Source organism: Nicotiana tomentosiformis, chromosome 5 (genome assembly GCF_000390325.3).
Source record: "Nicotiana tomentosiformis chromosome 5, ASM39032v3, whole genome shotgun sequence".
NCBI lineage: Eukaryota > Viridiplantae > Streptophyta > Magnoliopsida > Solanales > Solanaceae > Nicotiana > Nicotiana tomentosiformis.
Window position 1 is genome coordinate 124991515 of NC_090816.1, and position 16927 is coordinate 125008441.

Genomic DNA, 16927 nt, shown 5'->3' on the forward strand with positions numbered 1-16927 from the left:
AAAAAATCACCGAGTGGATTCGAAGGATTTTTCTACAATTTGAAAGATTTTGAACACCTAATAACATCTAACAGTACTTTCCTGAGTATATTTCAAAAGCAACAAACAACAACAACAAAACTAATGCAATGTATTCACATAAGTAAGGTCTGAGAGGAGTAATGTGTACGGAGTTTCTGGTCGACCACAAAAGCAACAAACAAAGTTTAAAAATTATTCAATTCCAGTTGAAAATAAAAACATAAAACCCAACTAAGTTTAAACAGTAATAATAGAAGTTTCCAAGAATCCATAATATTCTATAAAGACTAAAAAACTTAAAACCCTGAACTACATAAAACTAAAGTAAAAGCCATAAACAATCAACAAAATTTCCAAAAACCTAATTAAACCACCTTAACTAAAGCTAAAAACATAAACAAAACCCTAATTAGTAGAATCGTCAATTTCTACTCCTTCATGTGCCCAAGGATGTTCTTTCTTAACCTCTTCCAATTCCGCTTCAGTATAATCAGTCGTGATATTAAATATCTTCCTAACCGCCATATACGACTTATCCTTAATCCTATCCGCAATTGACTGACATAACAAATCCATTAAACCCTTAATATCAAGGTAATTAGCAGCTAATACAAGTTCAAACAGATCGTTGTAACTCTTCCCGTTCACGAAATCCTTGTCGAATTTTTTGATTTCTTCTTCGTTGGACTTCATCTTCTCATCGGCGTGCGAATTTAGGTACTCATTAATTTTGATTAGGGTTTTGGTATCGACGTTTGGGAGTGGAATGACGGTGTAATCGTCTTCCACCATGTTTTTAATGGTTATGGATTGAACGGCAGCGTTTTCTTCTAACTGAAATTCGTCGCCGTCGGAGGATTTTAAGATCAACATCTTCTTCTGCGCAGATGTTGCTGAGGAGGAAGAGGAGGAGGCGGCCATTGATTTGTTGATGATTTTATAAGGAGAAATAAGGGAGAGGAAGGAAAACCCTAGAGAAAAGTCGAGAGGTAGAATTATGTGTAGAGAAGGGGAAGATGTTGCTATTTATAGGTAACGATTGATGTTGTTTTACGTATTGTATTTCCTTGTCCTTTTTAATTTATGAAAAAGATCCTAATCCTAAAAAGAAAAGGACAACTTTTGTTTTCTTTCACACTTCTAGAAACTTCACGTTGGAGAAAACAATCTTTAAAGAAAATATAATAGATAATGGATAATTATTTATCCCGTGATTAATAATAAGTTAATAACGTAATTATTATAATGATGAATAGTGAACGAATTAATTGTAATGTGATAATTAATAATGTAGAGAATGTTGTACATAGATTATTTATACTAAGCGCATTTTCTCTATTTGACTAAATACTATAGGTAATTCCCATATCACAAATCTTTCACAAGTTAACACGTACGTATCAAATTTTATAAGCGGTGTCGAAATTTATAAAAGAACGAGAATAATAACTTTAATTATCATATTTTTAAACAAGAAATATCTTTAATATATTGATTTTGTTGAGTTTTAAGTTAGAAAAAGTCCACTCTCTCATATATTTACAAAATAATGTGTTAGTTGAGGTTTGAACCTTTGACCTATTAGAACAAAATCAAACATACAAGCAACACACCAAGAGATAATTTTTGTGAAGTGGTGTCATTTTTTCGTATTTATCCGTTTCCTCACAGTATTGATACATAGTATTAAAGGTGCATCCGCCCCTGATAAATATAAGTATTGTTTAATATTGGCAATCAAAATCTACAAAATATAATATTATGCGTAATTTTTTTTCTTATACGGCCGATAATTTCACAGGAAATTGGAGGAAGTTCCTCCAAACTCATTAAGTAGCACATTCACTTTTGTTTACGATTTTATCGATAAGAATATAAGTTAAAGTTATAGTTACTAACAGTGTTTATGAATTGAATCACCCTACTCACATATTACTTTCCCCAAATATCATACCTGCTATGGTCAGTGGACTCATTAGTCGTCGCAATGGGTTAAATTCATTTCAAAAATAAGCAATTTAGCATGAAAAAGGTACATGATGTATTATGGGGAAAGATTATAGGGAAATTGTAAAACAACGCCATTATCACCCAAAAATATTTTATGTCCTTATTCATCAAACCAAAAGCTTAATTAAGTTTATTTTCTCTAATAACTTCAGTATTAGTTTTCATCCCCATAAATATTTTATCTCCTTATATCATCAAATCGAAAACTAATTAATTCTTGTAAAAAAAATTTACGTGTAATTACTTAATAAGTGATTTAATTATAAAATATTTATTACATCCTCAGTGCATAAAACTTAAACATTTTCAGAAACAACAGTTTCTACTTCTCAGCAGCTACCCAACGGTGCTGCTGTGTCGTATCATTTGAACAAAAACCAAATACCTAGTATTAAAACAAAATATGACAATAGAACTTTTTTGTTAGTTAAGTTTTTTTTTTTTCCCCTCTGGTTGGGCATGTGAATAAGTTTACAAGTGCCCTTTTTTGAAGGATAGACTATATCTTTGTTATCCCCCCTTGAACTATCTTTTGGATGAAATACAACCCCACAGCTAACCTTCGAAATTATATTTAAATAAAAGTATAATTAGCATGAAATAATAGGAAAATTATAGGGAGATTATAAAAATTACTCTAGTTAAAAAAAAATGATTTTAATCACCCGGTAACTATTAAATATCCTTATTCATCAAACCAAAAACTTACTTTAACAAGTTTCTTTTCTCTAACTTCAGAAGTTTTTAGAAGTGTGAGAAAATAAAAAGGTTTTCGGATCTTTTTCATAAACCAAAAAGAAAAGGGAAAAAAAGGATTCTTTACACAAATAGCCAGCCGAATTCATTATTTACTTTTTATAGCTGGTATACATAGATTATATATAGTGATTATACACAAATTATACTTGAACTATACACATATTATACCTCCACAAGTAATATTTAATTTAAATAGATATTTAAGTGAATTCTTCAACAACAAAAAAACACGTCTATAAATACCACTCCATTTAGACCCTCTCAATATATTTGATTTTTTTTTCTAGGGTTTTTCTTCCTCTCAATTTCTCCTAAAATCATTCATCAATCAATGGCATCAACAACTGCGCAAAAGAAGATGTTGATCTTAAAATCCTCGAACGGCGACGAATTTGAGATCGAAGAATCCATCGCCGTTCAATCAATAACCATTAAAAACATGGTGGAGGACGATTACACCATAATCCCACTCCCAAACGTCGATACTCAAACCCTAATCAAAATTACCGAATACATGATGAAACACGCCGTTGAGAAGACGGATACGAACGAAGAAGAAATCGAAAATTTCGACAAGGAATTCGTGAACGGGAAGAGTTACAGAGATCTGTTTCAACTTGTATCGGCTGCTAATTACCTTGACATTAAGGGTTTGCTCGATCTTTTGTGTCAGTCGATAGCTGATAGGATTAAGAACAAGTCGGCGAATGCTGTTAGGAAGATATTTAATATCACGTCCGATTACAGTACTGAAGAGGAAGAGGAAAAGGTTAGAGTTGAAGACGAAATTGATCACTCTACTGATTAGGTTTTGTTTGTATTTTTAGTTTTTATGGGTTTTGCAGCTTGTTTGGATAGTTGTTATATATAGTTTCGTAATCTATCATATAATATTGCATTGTATTATATTGTATTGTTTTGATGTTTACAATATTTGGATAGATTGCATTGTTTGCCGTCGTTATAAAAAGGTAAGGTAAAATATGAATAGGATTATTTAATAATAAAAGAGGGCAAGATGAGAGAAAAAAAATAAGAAAACGACGTGACTGTTGCGGAAGCCAAATGTATATAGTGTGAATGAGTCACAACTACTATACCAAAAATTATGACAACCATTAAATAATAAACAAGACAATAAGACAACAATAAAAGAACACCAGAATTTACGAGGTTCGGCCAATTTTGCCTACTTCCTCGGACACAATCAATATTTTATACCACTCCAAAATTACAAGTGAAATAATACTAAAGAGAGAAGATACAAATGCCTTAAGAAGATAAAAGGCAAATGAGAGGTGTACCTAAATCCTAAACATTAGGCCTCCTTTTATAGAGTGAAATTCCCATTCAAAATTGTCATCCACCGATGTGGGACTTTTGACAATTTCAACAAATCTCCACCTTGGCAAAATTCCACATCTTCAATTTTCTCTCAATAACAAATTTTGGTTGTGTCTTCATCTTCAATCTTTAGTGTTCAACAATGTTGATCAAATCCAAACAATGTTGAAACTTGACCGCAGTCACCACCTTTGTCAGCATATCAGCAGGGTTCTCCGTAGTATGAATTTTCTTCACCGTGACTCCACCTTCTTCTATGATTTCTCGTACGAAATGATACCGAACATCAATGTGCTTCGTCCTTGCATGATAAACTTGGTTCTTCGCTAATTGAATAGCACTTTGACTATCACAAAAAATTGTAATATTTTTGTGTTCAATACCAAGCTCCTTTAGCAACCCTTGAAGCCAAATTGCCTCCTTCACAGCCTCTATAATAGCCATGTACTCTGCCTCTGTTGTAGACAAAGCAACTGTTGACTGCAAAGTAGACTTCCAACTAACTGGTGCCTTTGCAAAAGTAAACACATAACCAGTAGTTGACCTTCGTTTGTCCAGATCACCCGCAAAATCTGAGTCACAATATCCAACTACAAACCGATTGCCTTCCTGCTCAAAAACTAACCCAACATCTACAGTACTATGAATATACCGTAGAATCCACTTCACAGCTTGCCAATGCTCCTTTCCTGGATTATGCATATATCTGCTAATAACTCCAACGGCTTGTGAAATGTCAGGTCTCGTACAAACCATTGCATACATCAAGCTACCAACAGCATTTGCGTATGGTACCCTTGACATATACTCCTGTTCAGTTTCATCCTTTGGCGACATAGTAGTACTTAGCTTAAAATGGGGAGCAAGTGGCGTACTAATTGGCTTAGTCTTCTTATCTATGCCAAAACGCTTTAGTACTCTCTTCAAATATTCTTTCTGAGATAAACAGAGTTTCTTTGAACGTCTATCTCTTATTATCTCCATGCCAAGAATTTTCTTTGCCTCACCCAGATCCTTCATCTCGAACTCCTCCTTCAGTTGAATCTTTAACTTATCAATTTCTTCCGAATTCTTGGAAGTTATCAACATATCATCAACATATACAAAGGAACCATCATTAAGTTTGCGCAAATACACACAATGATCGTATTTGCTTCTCTTGTACCCTTGCCGCAACATAAACTTGTCAAATCGTTTGTACCATTGTCTAGAAGATTGTTTCAATCCGTACAACGATTTTTCAAGTTTGCATACCATATTTTCTTTTCCAGCAACTTTGAATCCTTCTGGCTGAGTCATGTAGATTTCCTCCTCCAAGTTTCCATGTAAAAACGCAGTTTTTACATCCATCTGAACTAGTTCTAAATCCAACTGTGCTACCAAAGCCAACATAATTCTAATGGAGGAATGTTTTATAACTGGAGAAAATACTTCATTGTAATCAATTCCCTCCTTTTGAGCATATCCTTTGGCCACCAATCTTGCTTTGTAGCGAACATCTTCTTGGTTAGGAAATCCTTCTTTCTTTGCAAATACCCATTTGCACCCAATTGCTTTCTTTCCCTTCGGGAGATTGGCCAATTTCCATGTATGATTCTGATGAAGGGACTGTATTTCTTCATTCATGGCAATCCTCCACTTATCTTCTTCTGAACTTTGGATTGCGTCTTTATAAGTGGTAGGAACACCATCAGCTACAATTGAGGTTGCACAAGCAACCGTCTCTATGAGACGAACAGGTTTCGTTATTGTCCTTTTTGGCTTGCTGGTTGCTATTGATTCAAGTTGTTGTTGAGGTTCCTGAGTTGGAATCTCCCTTTCTACTGACTCTTCTTCCAGAGGGTAATCTTCATGAGTTTCCTCCTCTGCTTCTTGTGTAGGAAAAATAAATTTTCCCTCAAACTCCACCTGCTTTGATGCACCACCAGTTTGTTTGACATCTTCAACTGTCACCTTATCTGTTATGGCAGATTCATCAAAGGTAACATCTCTGCTGAATATAATATTCCTTGTCTCTGGACACCATAAGCGGTATCCTTTGACTCCAGAAGTAATCCCCATAAATATAGCCTTCTTTGCTCTCGGATCCAATTTTGACTCTTTCACATGATAGTATGCAATTGAGCCAAACACGTGCAAAGAGTCATAATCTACAGCAGGTTTTCCATACCATTTTTCAAATGGTGTCTTGCCATCAATAGCAGCAGATGGTAGACGATTAATGAGGTGGCATGCATATGTAATTGCCTCAGCCCAAAATTCTTTGCCCAAGCCAGCATTGGACAACATACACCGTACATTCTCCAGTAAAGTCCGGTTCATACGTTCTGCCACTCCATTCTGTTGTGGTGTATGTCTGACAGTGAAGTGTCGGACGATGCCATCATTTTCACAGACTTTATTGAAATGATCATTTTTGTATTCACCTCCATTGTCTGTGCGAATACACTTGATCCTCCTGCCTGTTTGATTCTCCACCATCGTTTTCCATTTGAGAAAAATTCCCAACACTTCATCTTTCCTCTTCATTGTATACACCCACACTCTTCGGGAAAAATCATCAACAAAGGTTACAAAATAGTGCTTCCCACCCAATGAAGGTGTTTTGGAAGCACCCCAAACATCAGAGTGTACATAATCCAAAATGCCTTTAGTATTATGGATCGCTGTACCAAATTTAACCCTTGTCTGTTTCCCTTTGACACAATGCTCGCAAAACTCCAAGTTGCAAGTCTTTACGCCTTTTAACAATCCTTGATTAGATAGAGCGGATTTACCTCCAACATGTCCCAAGCGCATGTGCCATAGCCTGGTTGCTTCTGCCTCTTTGTCATCACTGGATGTCACTGTTGTTGTCCCAATAATTATGCTACCACGATAGCAGTACATGTTATTGTTCTTCCGATTAGCCTTCATTACCACTAGTGCACCGGAGCATATTCTCATCACTCCATTTTCTGCAATGATTTTGAACCCTTTTGATTCTAGAGCTCCCACAGAGATGAGATTCTTCTTCAAACCCAGTACATATCGAACATCTGTTAATGTTCTGATCATTCCATCATGGCTCCTTAATCTTATTGAACCAATGCCATATGAGGTAAGAGGGCTGCTATCCGCTGTGTGGATGACTCCATATTCTCCTTCTTGAAAATTCACGAACCAGTCCTTGTTGGGACACATATGATAGCTACAAGCCGAGTCCATCAACCATATGTCTGATGATGTTGATAACTCTGTTGTAACTAATGAGAAGTCTGAATCATCACAATCAGCTACATTTGAATCCATAATGGCCTTTCCATTGTTATGTCTGGCCTTATTCTTCAACTTCGGACAGTCTTTCTTCCAGTGCCCCTTTTCTCGACAAAAGGCACATTCATCTTTGCTGGGTCTAGATCTCGACTTGGATCTTCCCTTCTTAGCCCTCGTTTGATTTTGAGGACGACCCCTCACAATTAGTGCTTCTCCTTCTCCGCCCTTCTGTTTTTCTCCCTTTCTTTGTTCATAGCTGTACAAAGCCGAACAAACTTCTCTGAGAGAAATTTCGTCATTTCCATGGAGTATAGTAGTTTCAAGGTGCTCGTACTCATTAGGAAGTGACCCCAACAACATCAAGGCCAAGTCACCATCATCAAAAGTTGCATCCATATTTTGCAAATCTGTGACCAACTTATTGAAACTAGTGATATGTTCATTCATTGTGGTACCGGGAACATAGGTGAAGCGAAACAGTCTCTTCTTCATGTACAATTTATTTTGACTGTTTTTCTTCAAAAATTTATCCTCCAGTGCTTTCCATAATTTACTTGCAGAAGTTTCCTTTGTGTATGGATATTTCTGCTCTCTAGCAAGGTAGGATCGAATGGTACCGCAAGCAACACGATTGATAATTTTCCAATCTTCTTCTCCAATAACATCTGGCTTCTTTTCTTCAATGGCAAGATCTAGCCCTTGTTGAAAAAGAACATCTAGAACCTCGCCCTGCCACATCCCAAAATGTCATGACCCGTCAAAAATTTTTACTGCAAATTTCGTATTTGACACAATTCTTGTCATAAGCGAAGATGCCAACGATGACGTATTATTGACACTTGATGTAGATTCTTCTTGTTTACTGTCTCCCATTTTGACACAAATATTATTTAGTAGCTGACGATACAAATCAAGATTATTTTCTTTCTGGTGTGGAAGATCAGACTAAGCTGCAACCACAGAGCATACTCAGACAGAACCTTGACTCAGTTACCAAGATAGATCTTTTCTGATGTGGAAGATCAGACTATGCTGCAACCACAGAGCATACTTAGACAGTACCTTGGCTCTGATACCAATTGTTGCGGAAGCCAAATGTATATAGTGTGAATGAGTCACAACTACTATACCAAAAATTATGACAACCACTAAATAATAAACAAGACAATAAGACAACAATAAAAGAACACCAGAATTTACGAGGTTCGGCCAATTTTGCCTACTTCCTCGGACACAATCAATATTTTATTCCACTCCAAAATTACAAGTGAAATAATACTAAAGAGAGAAGATACAAATGCCTTAAGAAGATAAAAGGCAAATGAGAGGTGTACCTAAATCCTAAACATTAGGCCTCCTTTTATAGAGTGAAATTCCCATTCAAAATTGTCATCCACCGATGTGGGACTTTTGACAATTTCAACAGTGACCACATCAAATCGGTTGTTACATAAAGTGATACTTTTTTGTCGTTATGTAATGGCGGATTTAAACGATACGATACAATAAATTTTAAGTAACAAGCGAAACAAATATTTTATTTAAAGTAACAATACGATATAATACAACATGTAACAACCATCCAAACAAGTTGTTAATTAATTACAGTTTTTGGAAAATTCGTTGATCGTTATCGTGCATGAGTTGAGGTCTTTGATTTTCTTTAATGGGAATTGGTTAATCTTTTGAAATTTATTTGTTGCTTTTGAAAATAATTAGACGGATTAGGACGATAATTAGACATCAATGTGTGATCCACAGGACTGAAGATCCTTGAAAATTATGGTATCAAATCGCAGTAGAAAAAAAATATTAGTTGCTTCTAATATCGAGAGTCAAATTTTGAGAATGATTGTCTTAAAGACTATATAATGTTCATAAAACATTTCGACTTGTAGTCAAGGGAGGAGCTATAATTGTAGTCAAGTACGGGTTTGGCAAAACTCACTAATTTTGGTTCAGATCCAATATTGTTGAAAATATTACTTTTATCTGCTTCTGCCATTGCTTTGATATTTAGTTTACTTTGTTTCTCGAAAAGCTTATAGCAACGTATATTGTTGGAAGGAGAAAGTAATCGTTCACTACAAAATTCAAGGTATAGAAAATAAATTGCAATCACGAAATATATAATAGGAAGAAAAAGGATTTTGTTACGTAATAAAATGTTTGTAAATTTTGGTATGTTCCCTTGATTTTTCTCTTAAGATTTTTTTGTGATTCGAAAGCTAAAGCAGCATGAACCTGTGTGATGACCCAAAAATATCATCTTTAAATTTAATAAGTAATTTTGTGTTTTAATACCTCGAAAAGCACTATTTATCATTCCTTGACTTGCGTGCGCAGTTCGTAATAGTTTCCGAAAAGTTTTTATGTAAAAAATAGATTAAAATGTGAAATAAAGTCTTAAAACTCAATTGAGTTGACTTTGGTCAATATTTTAAATAAACGGACTCGGATAAGTGTTTTGATAATTTCGGTAGCTCTGTATCGTGATTTGGGACTTGGACGTATGCCCGAAATTCAATTTGGAGGTCCCTAACTTAAATTATGACCATTTAACGGAAACTAGTACTTTAAAGGCTAAAGATTTCCAAGTTTGACCACGAGGTTGACTCTTTGATATCGGAGGCGGAATTCGATTCTGGAAATTTGAATAGCTCTGTTATGTCATTTAGGACTTGTGTGCCAAATTTGAAGTCATTCCGGATTCATTTAATATGTTTTGGCACGAGATTTGCAAATTGAAAAGTTTAAAACTTAAAAGTTCGAATCGAGGTGTGAATTGTAATTTCAGCGTTATTTGCCATGATATGAGACCCCGAGAAAGTCCGTATTATGTTACGGGACTTATTGGTATATCGAACGGGGTCCCGAGTACCCCGAGTGTGATTCGGATCGAAATCGGGTCAAATTGTGAACTTAAGCAAATTCTAGAAATTTGTTGCCTCTGATGTAATCGCACCCCAAGTGCGGCGGAATTGCGCAGATGCGGGACTGGGCTGGAATACGACTTATTCCTGTCACACCTGGGACATCCGCAGGTGCGACAATTTTGTGCAAAAGCGGATGTCGCAGGTGCGACAGGAATGTCCGCAGAAGCGGAACTTCACATGGCAGCCTCGCATCGCAAATGCGAGCCTTATCTCGCAAATACGAGTCCGCAAATCTGGAACTTTTATCCGCAGATGCGAAAATGACTGGGCAGAGCTCATAAATTTGGAAGTCGTCATTTTTACTCATTTTTGAATTTTAAGTCTCGGATTTGGGTAATTTCAAAGGAAATTTTCACGACTTTGAAGTGTGTAAGTGTTCTATAACCAAAAGTGATTATATTTTATAAATCCATGTCTATATTCCTTACTTATTTCGGATTTAGATGCAAGAAATTAGAATTTTTGTAAAACTTTCAAAAAATGAAAATTTAAGATATAAAGGTTCATTTGACATCGGAATTTGATAAATTTTGTATGGCTGGACTCGTATCGGAATGGGTGTTCGGATTTCATAAGTTTTTCCGAGATTTGAGACGTGGGTCCCACTGTCGAATATTTTAATGAATTTTAGATTTTTATTCGAAAAATTAGTAAATTAATATGGAATTAATTTCTATGATTCATATTGAGTATATTGAATTGTTTATGAATAGATTTGAAGTTTTTGGAAACAAATTTAAAAGGAAAAGTTGTGGTCAAGTAATTGATTAAAATTGCAAAGCGAGGTAAATATCGTGGTTAACCTTGACTTGAGGGAATATGTAACGACCCGGCCGGTCGTTTCGAGAGTTATAGACCTATTTTTCCCATTTCTACTTTTTTTTGTGTTATTCAGCTATATTATGTTATATCGGGTAAGTTGGTTCGGGACCGGAGTAGTTTTAGAGTGATTTAGATACTTAGTCTCTTAAGTAGAAACTTAAGTTGGAAAAAGTCAACTTGATGTTGACCTATATATAAACGATCTCGGATTTGAATTCTGAAGGTTCCGTTAGCTCCGTATGGTGATTTTGGACTTAGGAGCGTGTCCGAAATATTATTTAGAGGTCCGTATAGGAATTAGGCTTGAAATTCCGAAAGTTTAATTTTTGAGAAGTTTGACCGGGGTTGACTTTTTGATATCGAGGTCGGAATCCGATTCTGAAAATTGAAATACCTCTATTATGTCATTTATGACTTGTGTGCAAAATTTGAGGTCAATCGGACGTGATTTGATAGGTTCCGGAGTCGTTTGTACAAATTAGAAATTTCAAAGTTCATTAGGCTTGAATTGGGGTGTAATTCATAATTTTAGCGTTGTTTGAGGTGATTTGAGGGTTCGACTAAATCCGTATGATATTTTAGGACTTGTTGGTATATTTGGTAGGTGTCCCGAGGGGCTCGGGGTGAGTTTCGGATGGTTAACGGGTTGGATTATGGACTTGGAACTCTACTGAAATTTTTCTGATGCACCATCTGGTTTTCTTCATCGCGTTCGCGAGTGGAGCCTCGCGTTCGCGAAGAGGAACTGAGAGGTTGACAATATTTGATCTTCGCGTTCGCGAAGAGAAGAACGTGTTTGCAAAAGGTGGACTGGGTGTGCATCGCGAACGTGAGAGGTGTTACGCATTCGCGAAGAAGAGAGGAAGCAGCCGAGGACCCCAGACAATTGGTCTACGCGTTCGCGTAGGGGGTGTCGCGTTCGTGTAGTGAGGGGGAACGAAGCATCGCGTTCGCGATGGGTTGGAAGCGTTCGCGTAGAAGGCATTGAGGCAGAGGCATTTTGTGCTTCGCGAATGCGAGGGTGATGTCGCGTTCGAGAAGGAGGAATGTGGACAGGAGCTATTTTGTGCTTCGCGAACGCGAGGCACTGACCGCGTTCGCGAAGAAGAAAAGTCTGGGCAGTGAATTTAAGTTATGTTCGTCCCATTTTCAGTTTTTGATGATTTGGAGCTCGGATTGAGACGATTTTTGGGGTGATTTTCAGAGAAAACAATGGGGTAAGTGTTCTTAACTCAATATTGGTTAAATTACCCGAATCCATGGTTGTTTTTATCATTTAATTGGTGAATTGAGTTGGGAAAATTTTAAAACCCTCTTGGTTTAAATTGAAGATTTGAGGGTCGAGTTGGGGTCTGATTTTGGTAAAATTGGTATGGTTAGACTCGTGGTTGAATGGGCTTCCGAATTTTGTAACTTTTGTCGAGTTCCGAGACGTGGGCCCCACGGGCGATTTTTGAGCTAATTTTTGGATTTTTATGGAAAATCATTATTTTCGTATGGAATTAATCCCAATGAATTTTATTGACTGAAACGAATTATTTATGACCAGATTCGAGGCGTTTGGATACCAATTCACGTGGAAAGGACATTGCAGAATAAAAATTTCACGGCTTGAAGTAAGTAACGATTGTAAATCTAGTCCTGAGGGTACGAAACCCCGAATTTTGTATCATTCTACTATTTTTAGTGACCCACATGCTAGGTGACGGGCGTGTGGGTGTGCACTGTTGGGGATTATGACTTGGTTCGTCCCGTAGCAACTGTAAAGTTGCATACCTTGTTAAAACTATATGATACTTATATGTTTTAGAAAGAGTTTCTGTAAATTGGGCTGAATGCCATATTTGAGCCTTGCGTTAGTGTTGTTTGGACCCTTAGGGGCTTTTTCTTACTAACCTCTCATTGTTTTCGATTGAAAATCTATACTCAGTCATGTTTATACTTGTTTACCACATAACTCAGTTTTATGACTCTATTTTGATGTATATAAATATTTTGGGCCGAATGCCTTGTTTTACTTAAATGTCTGAGTAGCTTGAGAGGTTTATGATTGAAAGAGGCCGAGGGCCTGATTGTGAGGACGAGTGTGGATCGGGGCTGCCCGCCTACAGCATACTTTATTATTATAGCACGTGAGTTGTCCGTGCAACACGTGAGTTATCCGTGCAGATTATAGCGCTTGGGCTGAAGGAGCCCCTCCGAAGTCTGTACACACCCCCACTGAGCGCAGGTACCTACTGAGTGCGAGTGTCGAGTGCCGAGTGTTGAGTGACTGGGAAACATGAGTGCTTGTGAGGTATGCCCGAGTGGCAAGAATGATTGTGATGTATGCCCGAGTGGCACCAGTGGCTGTGAGGTTTGCTAGAGTGGCTGTATATGAGTGATATTTTGCCCAAGTGGTTGTTTATGATTTCATCATTTATCTCACCTTTGCATTTTCCTCTGTCTAAAAACTGTTGAAAAAAAATAACTTTAAATGATTTTTACTGGAATAAGGTTAAACGAGATGTTTTGATTCAAATCTTGATTTTTAAAAGCATGTGGTATTTTACTCAGATTTTCCGATATGAATGTTATATGCTTTATTGCTCGTCACTACTGCTCAGTCTTTATTTATTATTGTTACTTACTGAGTTGGCGTACTCATGTTACTCCCTGCACCTTGTGTGCAGATTCAGGTGTAGCTGGACACGGTAGCGGTTATTGTGTGTTTTGGTTGCAGATTTTTTTGGAGATAGCAAGGTAGCTGTTTGGCGATTGCAGCCCCTGCTCTTCTCCCTCTTATCTTCCTCTAGTTGTATTTAGCTATTTTCGAGGCTGAGTTAGCCTTGATATTGTTAGACATATTGTAGTAGATGCTCATGACTAGTGACACCCCGATGTCGGGCTTTTTATTCCGCACTTTCATTTTGATTGGAACTCCTTTACGAAGGTTTTTATGTTAAATAACATTGGAATTATCTTTGAAATGAAAATATCGATTTATTTTGGAAATGAGTCGTCTTGCCTAGTTCCACGATAAGCGCCATCACGACAGGGGTTAGTTTGGGTCGTGACAGATTGGTATCAAAGCCTAGGTTACATAGGTCTCATGAGTCATGAGCGGGTTTAGTAGAGTCTTGCGGGTCAGTGCGGAGACGTCTGTACTTATCTTTGAGAGGCTGCAGAAACTTTAGGAAACTCCACATTCTTGAATTCTTGTCGTGCGAATATGTTGATTCTAGTAACTAAATATTTATTGTTTCATTCTCTCACAGATGGTGAGGACTCGTGCTACCGGTCAGGAGGGCCAGCCACCAGTACCACCAGGCAGGGCCGCGAGAGGCCGAGGCCACGGTAGAGGCCGTGGTAGGGGCAGAAGTGCAGCTCGTACAGCAGCCGGGGCAGTGCCTACAGATCCACCGGTTGTCCCAGATCAGGACCATATTCCAGTTGTTGATGCACCAGCTCGGGCACCACCTGTGCCTATTGTGACTCCAGGCCTTCAAGAGGCCCTAGCTCAGATTCTGACAGCGTGTACTGGCCTTGCTCAGGCGGTCTCTATTTTGACGGCCGCAGCCACTTCTCAGGCTAGGGGAGGCATTCAGACTCCCGTCGCTCGCACACCCAAGTAGGTTATTCAGGGACTTCAGACACCGGAGCCACCACCTACCCAGCCGATTATTGTTGCTCAAGATTATGTGGTTCTTGCTATGCCTGAGGATGATCAGCGTAGGTTGGAGAGGTTTGGGAGACTCCAGCCACCACCTTTCAGTGGCACAGAGAGAGAGGATGCTCAGGACTTTTTAGACAGGTGTCAGAGGATACTCCATACTGCTGGTATTCTGGAGACTTGTGGGGTCTCATTCACAACCTTTCAGTTTTCTGGGGATGCACTTAGATGGTGGGAGACTTACGAGAGGTGTAGGCCTGTTGACACAGCATCCCTTACTTGGGAGCAGTTCTCCGTGGTCTTTTTGGAGAAGTTCGTGCCTCGATCCCGCAGAGAGGAGCTGCGCAGACAGTTTGAGCGGCTTAGCCAGGGTGATATGTCTGTGACATAATATGAGATGCGGTTCTCTGAATTGGCTCGTCATACTATCTGGTTACTTCCCACGGACAGGGAGAGGATCATGAGGTTTATTGATGGTCTCACTTATCAGCTACAGTTGCTCATGACCAGAGAGAGGGTTTCGGGTACTACCTTTGATGAGGTTGTCGACACTGCTCGACAGATTGAGATGGTTCGCGGTCAGGAGAAGGTTGAGAGGGAGGCCAAGAGGACTAGTGGTCAGGGTGGATTCAGCGGTGCTCCTTTTGGGGGTCAGTTCTAGCACGGTAGAGGTCGTCATTTCAGACAGGCTCAGTCAGCTCAGCCATTTCACCGTGGTGCATTATCTGGACATGGTTCTCACAATTCTCATCAGGGCCACTCATCACTTAGTGACCTTCCATCTCAGAGTTCGTCCCCTGCTCCACCTGTTCAGGTCTCTTCCATGCCAGGTTCTTCTACCAGTTATCCCGGTGCTAGGGGTTCCCTTCAGTTTCCGCCGCCAGCACCAGGGAGTTGTTTTGAGTGTGGGGAGCTTGGGCATATATGGAGGCAGTGTCCTCGTCATCATGGAGGTGTATCTCAGCAGAGGAGTCAGCCTCCGACTACAATACCAGTTACCTCACCACCCGCCCAATCAGCTCGGGGTGGAGGTCAGTCAGCTAGGGGTCGCCCTAGAGGGGGAGGCAGATCAGGGGGTGCTCAGGCCCGTTTCTATGCTCTTCCTGCCAGACCAGATGCTATTGTTTCAGATGCTCTGATTACAGGTATTATCTCAGTTTGTCACAGAGAAGCCTCAGTATTATTTGACCATGGTTCCACGTATTCATATGTTTCCTCGTATTTCGCCCATTTTCTGAATATGCCATGCGAGTCTCGAGTTTCTTATGTTCATGTATCTACTCATTTGGGCGATACTATTATTGTGGACCACATATATCATTCATGTGTGGTGACTATTGGGGATCTGGAGACCCAAGTGGACCTTTTGATGCTCAGTATGGTCGACTTTGATGTGATATTGGGTATGGATTGGTTATCTCCATGTCATGTTGTTCTAGATTGTCACGTAAGATGGTGACGTTGACTATGCCGGAAATTCCGAGGGTTGAGTGGAGCGGTTCTGTAGATTATGTACCAAGTAGGGTGATTTCATATTTGAAGGCTCAGCGCATGGTTGAGAAGGGTTGCCTATCTTATTTGGCTTTTGTGAGGGATGTTGGCGCAGAGACTCCTGTCATTGATTCTGTTCCGGTGGTACGCGATTTTTCGGATGTGTTTCCTGCAGACCTGCCGGGCATGCCGCCTCACAGGGATATTGACTTTGATATTGATTTGGTGTCGAGCACTCAGCCCATTTCTATTCCACCGTATCGTATGGCACCGGCGGAGTTGAAGGAATTGAATGAACAACTTCAAGAACTTCTTGATAAGGGGTTTATTAGGCCTAGTGTATCACCTTGGGGTGCACCGGTTCTATTTGTGAAAAAGAAAGATGGTTCCATGAGAATGTGTATTGATTACAGGCAATTGAACAAGGTCACAGTCAAGAACAAGTATCCTTTGCCTCGTATTGATGATTTATTCGACCAACTTCAGGGAGCGAGGGTGTTCTCCAAGATTGATTTGAGGTCCGATTATCATCAGCTGAAGATTCGCTATTCAAATATTCTTAAGACAGCTTTCAGGACCCGATATGGCCATTATGAGTTCTTGGTGATGTCTTTTGGGGTGACCAATGCCCCAGCAG

General features: G+C 38.8%; 2 protein-coding genes across 2 annotated transcripts; one reads left to right on the forward strand and one right to left on the reverse strand.

The window, feature by feature from the left end:
- Nucleotides 1–303: 303 nt before the first annotated feature.
- LOC104091335 (SKP1-like protein 12) lies at nucleotides 304–1000 on the reverse strand. The gene has a single exon (XM_009596656.4). It carries the CDS (start codon nucleotides 940–942, stop codon nucleotides 427–429), a length of 516 nt encoding a protein of 171 aa, XP_009594951.1. The 5' UTR covers nucleotides 943–1000; the 3' UTR covers nucleotides 304–426.
- A 2121-nt stretch (nucleotides 1001–3121) lies between these two features.
- Nucleotides 3122–3598, forward strand: LOC104091334 (SKP1-like protein 11). The gene has a single exon (XM_009596655.4). It carries the CDS (start codon nucleotides 3122–3124, stop codon nucleotides 3596–3598), a length of 477 nt encoding a protein of 158 aa, XP_009594950.1.
- The last annotated feature ends 13329 nt before the right edge of the window (nucleotides 3599–16927 follow it).

Coding starts and splice junctions, on each gene's coding strand:
- LOC104091335 (XM_009596656.4), bottom strand. CDS start 942: ATGGCCGCCTCCTCCTCTTCCTCCTCAGCAACATCTGCGCAGAAGAAG.
- LOC104091334 (XM_009596655.4), top strand. CDS start 3,122: ATGGCATCAACAACTGCGCAAAAGAAGATGTTGATCTTAAAATCCTCG.